This window comes from Psammomys obesus, unplaced genomic scaffold (genome assembly GCF_907164565.1).
Source record: "Psammomys obesus unplaced genomic scaffold, mPsaObe1.curated_primary_1811, whole genome shotgun sequence".
NCBI lineage: Eukaryota > Metazoa > Chordata > Mammalia > Rodentia > Muridae > Psammomys > Psammomys obesus.
Window position 1 is genome coordinate 26,370,465 of NW_026592118.1, and position 6,379 is coordinate 26,376,843.

At 37.7% G+C, this 6,379-nt stretch overlaps 1 protein-coding gene across 1 annotated transcript in view; it reads left to right on the top strand.

Moving 5' to 3' along the window:
• The first annotated feature begins 865 nt into the window (after positions 1 to 865).
• Znf804b (zinc finger protein 804B) overlaps positions 866 to 6,379 on the top strand; it is a 558,165-nt gene continuing 552,651 nt past the window's right edge. The window contains exon 1 of the mRNA XM_055612521.1: positions 866 to 973. Within this exon, the coding sequence (XP_055468496.1) occupies positions 866 to 973 (108 nt within the window). The remainder of the gene's footprint in view (positions 974 to 6,379) is intronic.

The window sequence follows — 6,379 nt, forward strand, 5'->3', positions numbered from 1 at the left end:
GCAGCAAATGACTAAAGGAAACACTCTCTTCCTGCTCACTCTTGGGTGCTTCCCAGTCATCCCGGGTGCCCGCGCCCTAAACCCCTTAGAAAGTTGACTCAGAGGCCGGGCAGAAGGACCGAGACATTGGTGCTGTTGGGTTCCGGAAGGCGGAGCAGAGAGACCGGTGTGGCAGCTGCCATCTCTCCTTGCCCACCCATGCACCCAGACCCTACAAGAACCCTACAGAGCCCACAGCTTCTAGCTGGGCGCTCACTGTCCCCCGCGCGTAGTCAACACGTCTTCAGGCTCTAGCGCTCGCCCTCTCCCGGACACTGCAGAGGGGGCAGCTCTGGAGCGCTCCGAGGAACGCCTCGCTCCCCGCACAGCCTGCGTCCTCTGCATCCCGGGTTCTGCAGCCTGCAGCTCAGCCCGGGGACTTAAGATGCCGACTTGCACCTGAGTGTCCCCACCCCACTCCGCCTGCACGGGGAGCGACGGCGGCGCAGGGCGGGGAGGAGGGGGGGAAAGGGGGCGGAGGACTCGGATTCCCTGGTGGACCCAGGAAGTTGTCCTTTAAAAAAGCACATCTTCCACCCGCCTTTGAGCGCCTCCTCGCCAGAGCAGCATGTGGACTGGTTCGCCGGGTCCCCTAAGTGTTCCGGGCTGCCGCCGTCGCCGCCTCAGTCCGAGCAGCCGCTGTGGGCAGCGGGAGCCACGCAGAGGTCGGGGAGCCAGCCGGGGAGCGCGGGCTCTCAGTCCCCAGCTTGCCGCTGGCCTCTTCCCAGAGGCGGAGGGCGCCCTTGCTGCTAGAAGCCAGCCCGCATTCCCCTGCCTGTTGGTCGCCCAGTGAGGAGTTGAGTCTGCACCTCCAGCCCGGACCCATATGGCTTGTTACCTGGTCATCAGTTCCAGACACCTGAGCAATGGGCACTACCGGGGCATTAAGGGAGTCTTCAGAGGGCCCCTCCGCAAGAACGGATCTCCGTCTCCGGTAATGTGCACATAGGCGCGCACACTCATCCACACACACAGTCGAAGCCAAACGACCACAGAAAGAGACATTGAGTTGTCCTGCCTGATAGAGCTGGTTAGGCTCCTAGGGAGTAAGCCGCTGTGGTTAGTTTTGTCAGCAGACACGCTTTGCAGACGGTTATACAGAGGGGTGTGTGTTTCCGTGTTTCTTGCCATTCCAGTTATTTCCATCTGTAGTGTTATGCATGCAAATATTTACTGAGCACAGGTAACTGCAGGGAGGAAGGGTGATGCTCCTGGAGGGTCCACTTAGGAATCTGCCGATTTGGGTAGCGTAGAAAGTTTGAGTGACGCTTTATAATGTGCTTCTGTGAAGTCATACTTTCAGGTTAGTTTAATGATTTTACAGCTGCTTTGTGAGAAAATAAGCTCAAGGGGTTTGTCTTGGCAAAATGAAAAGGTGTTGTTTTTCAAAGCGTTCTGAAGTCCAAGACTCAATTAGATTCTTTAGAGGGAAGCAAATGAAGTTTCCTTTGTGGAAATCCAAATTGGCTTGTTTGTTATGTTACATAAAAATGCCTTAACCTTCAATTTGAGTGTTTTTATTTAACTTAGTAGACTGTTCAATTCCTATTGTTGAGAATCAAAGGCTTTACTATATTTATAAATTGATTAATGGGTACTATAACTAACTAATGTTTAAGGGTTCAAATGAGTTTAAAGGAAATGTATATATGTATGTGTGTATGCATGCATACATACATAATTTGAGCATATATACATATATAATCAGTTTAGAGCACAGTAAGTGACCAAGTATCCAAACTTAATAAAAAACTTTTCTATTCTGTTGTTGAGAATATTTTTTAGTCTGCATAACATAGAGAGGAAGGACTTAATTTGCCTGAGTATTTTGTACTTCATACTTTCTACTACAGCTTAATGCTCCATTAGTGTGAATTATTTACAACTGTTATATATTATAAATACCTTTGGTGAAACAGCATCTATGATTTGCATAAGGAATCTGGAATCTGGAGGTATATGTACTCAGATACATCACCAAGTTTCCCAATGACAAACTCTTCCTTCATATTTTCGAGTACTTTAAAAATCCGTGTTGTAACACCCTCAGCTAAATGGAGGGAACCAGAAATTCTACATGAAAAGCACTGTTTGCATTAACAGTTACAATTAAACTCTCAGGGCTAGAAAGGGACTTGGCAGTTCCAGCTGACTGAAAAATACAGCCCCAGTCAGCCTGAGCAGTGGGTCTGAATCTTGCCTGCTTTAAAGATTTTAAGGATTGGCATTTCTGCAGCCTCAGCAAACCATTACAGTGTCCAACAGCTCCCCATGTCAGGAGCATTTTCCTCAGGGCAAACAAATCCTCCCAGTTCCTCCTTAAGCACATGCTGTCTTGTAAACCTAGAATGTTCCAGTTTTCTTAGTGTGTTGATAATCTCTGTGGCTGTCTCTATAGCCTTCCTGAGTTGGATTACTGTGCTCTGGTATATATATATCTTAATACCTGGGGCCAAAAGAGACATCTCATCATTCTTACACAGTTTAATTCTATTCAAAGAGACTGGAATAAGACATTCAATTAAAACCTCTGGTGTTTAAAGAAGAAGTTTCTGTCATTTGGTTAAGAATATCCTTGCGTCTCTTTCTCTGGTTGCTTGTGTCTCCAAAGCTTGGCTGACCTCACAGATTCTGAGTGTGTAAATGTAGATGGCGAACACCAGCCTTCCATCCATCTACATGGTTGTGCTGGTTGTCCAGGGTATAGGTGCACACCTATGGTATACTATTTTATAGTTCAGTTGGCTGATTCCATCAATGTGTTAGTTTATTTACTTTTTTTGTTTCAAGTCTCTTCAGTTTGACTCACTGAAGGACGCTCACCAAAATGATGTATGAGCTATTTAGAAATGCTGTTTTAATATGTACTCCACAAACAAATTTTCTTTTTTTCCCTCCTTTTTTTTTTTAATCAGTTTTATATTTTACCATGAAATTCGTGTCTTTTTCAATGTTTAAGTACTCTTTTATATGAACTGAACTGTGTGGGAAACTGATAATGTTTTGTTATTGAGATAATTCTTCATTTGGTTTAAATTCTCTTTCCATGGCATGATGTCTTTCTCTCTAAAGCAAAATAACAACTACGTCTTAGACCCCAGACTCTCTGTGTTTGAATAACTCACTGGTCTCCAGGAATGTCTGCATGCCTTTTGACCAACAGGTTGCAAAGCATCAAATTAAAAAATAATGTGGATATCTACATATTTTCATATTAAAACAATAGCTCTTAGTCCAGGTTGGGATTAGCTTATTAATATGCCTTCAATATAAATATTAAACTCATTGATCATATAATCATTAAACACTATAATTTATAGTTTTGAAATAGGTATCTACTATGATAATGTATTTTCAAATTAGTGTCTAGCAAAATCTAAAATTGGTTGTTACCTATTATTTTAACTTCTCAAGATTCCATTTACTTAGAACTATAGACTGGGAAGTCAGTTGACAACTAACATTCACTAAGTTTTCCAGTGCTTAATGTTTATTCTTATTCCTTTAACCCATGTCTTTCAATTTATTCTATGCATTTGCTGTTAATAGAGCTATTAAAGTTGGACATGGTCTTAATATTCAATAAAGTAAAAGTATTGAGTAAGTATACTTTGCATTCTATTGTAGAAAGGAATAAGGTGACAATTACTTGTGAGCTGAATGAATTTTATTTTTAATTTTTGCTATAATTCTATCTGTATAACATAGATCTGTGGTCTAAGATATAACATAATTAAATTAAGTCTACATATATTTTAAAAATTATACACATTTTTTTATGTTTAAGATACGTCTGTTTACTTCGTTAATCAAAGCCAAATTTATGCTCTGGACCTCAGTTCCTTCTTGGAACTATAAGAATGTTGAAAACCTGATAAACTCTAATATTTATCTTTAATATTCTATTACTAATCTTTCCAGGCACAAAATAACACACAAGGCTTTAATTAGCTTGCTAAATCAAAATACTTTCAGCTTTTAGAGTCAGCCCAGCATGGAGGCCTGTGACCCCAGCACTTAAGACCTGGAAGTGGGAAGATTATGAGTTTGGAGCCAGATTTGGGTACAGTGTGACCTTACTTAAAATAAAATTTGAAATATCTGAAAAAAAAAAGATACGTCTGTTTAATGGGAACATTAACAGAATTATTAACCTCAAAGTACAAAAGAGAATTAGGTTAAAAGACATTCATACACAGATAATTTCAAAAGATCTAATTTATAAAATACTAAATAATTATATGAAAATTTCAAGATAAATAGGAAATGAAATGATTGATGGATAAGTAAAGCAACGGAGTATTTTGTCTCATAAAAATACTCACAGAGTAGTAAATGGAAAATCCTAGAGTGAAATTTTACTTCTATCTTTAAAGTTAACACACAGAAGTATCTTATGATTACCTCTTTGTTCTGCATAAATTTTTTTTAAAAAATGTGTTTTCATTCTAATGAGCATGTCAATAATTGATTTGAGATGGCTTATGTTCCTCTAAATATAAGATAGATTTAAAAAATATTTTTTAATGTTTAACATAAAAGTTTATTTAAAACTAAATGCATTTTACTAAATTTTGGGACGTTTAGCCGCTATATTTTCTATACTTTAAAATAATACATTTTCTGATGCCTCTAAGAGTCAGTATTGGGTGTACATACAGATTTGTTGGTTAGGTAAATAGTTACTCATGGCTAACTGTGCTCAAGATATATTACCTGTATATTATAGTTCTTTTTAGCCACCAAATATCTAAATCTTTGTCCCAATGATTAACAGATTTATTACAAAAAACTTAAAGCTCTATCACCATATTTAAATTCAATAAAATAATGTTCTCACAGCAATATAAACATATTCTTCAATTGTTTCTTAGTTATTTTTATGTAATCTGGATATTATTTCTACTTTAGAATAATTTCAGTGTGTCTTCATATACATATATCCAGTAACTAATTATAGCTGTATATATAGCTATACACAAAGGTATAAAATATATCTATGGTATATATGTCATCATCACTCTCTTGAAAATTAGAGTGGGTTAGAAGTCTGTATTTCTCCCTGGGCACCATATAGTTAAAAATCAAGAAGAACTGAAAAGCGGTACTGTGTGTGTCCCTTTCAAGTGTCGATTGCATATATTATGGTCCCTGAATTATAGGTCTCGTAATTTTATTCTGAGTTGAATGTTTGTCTAAATCACCTAATATAAGTAGATTATATACATGCATATATATGTATCTTAAACACATCCAAATCCTACAACTTCCTTTTTGTATAATTAGCAATGTATATATTCATAAATGAGAGACATTGGTCTAGAAATAATGGAAACCCTGAAGTTTCCAAAATGGGAATTTCCTAAATAAGGAAATGATCAGTTACACCTTCCCTTTTTATTAATGCCTACCCTAGTCAGTCATGCGCATTTTGAAGATACTTTTAAGTACATATGAATCCTATTATAGAGCTCACAGTCTGATGCATTTTTCATGTGTCAACTATAATCATGAAGACATGCCTTCTAACAGAGAAGTCACCTGTCTCCTTTGCTTGAATTCATGACTATGTACCACTTTCAGATATTTTCAGTAAAGGCTGAGCCACAAGTTGAACTCATGTTTTCTTTTATGTCAAAACCGTATTAAGCAACCTTTTTTCTTGTCTTTTCTTCCTTGCCTTTTCTTTCTGAAATCACACAAAAATATCTGTGTTTAGAATTTATCTGACGGAGGGCCAACATTTTGACTTAAATGAACTTGTGCTTATTTAACTTCATAAAATTTCCATGAGAATGAAGTCAGTATTCAAGCACTTTAATTCGTGACTTTTGTTAAGTTACTTGGTATGTGTCTTCTATGTTATTTATTCATTTTAGCTATCAAATTGAGACAAACTTAAGTTTCTGCCTTATAGTTTGGAAATAAATATAAAGCACATTGGATGGTGGTTGGCAGAACTTAACCATTTCCAATTTTGAAATTAGTAATAATAGCTAAAATATTTGTACAATGTATGTGCTCTAAAATAAAATTTTTCCCCCATGGGAATCTAAAAACACAGCTTGAAAGGTGGTCCATTTAAGCCAGTATTAAGATCCGAGAGCAGGCAGAATTGGGCATACACTCAATATCTCTACCAACTGCTTTCAACTGTGAAGTTAGCTAATTATGTCATAGTAACCCATTGGCATATACTTATTTGATCTAAGAAAAGAATTTGAACAAAAATTTTAAATTCTGAAAGTGTCTTTTGCTTGTAACCATGTTATAACAAATTCAAAATTTAGGCAACACACACACACACACACACACACACACACACACACACACACACACA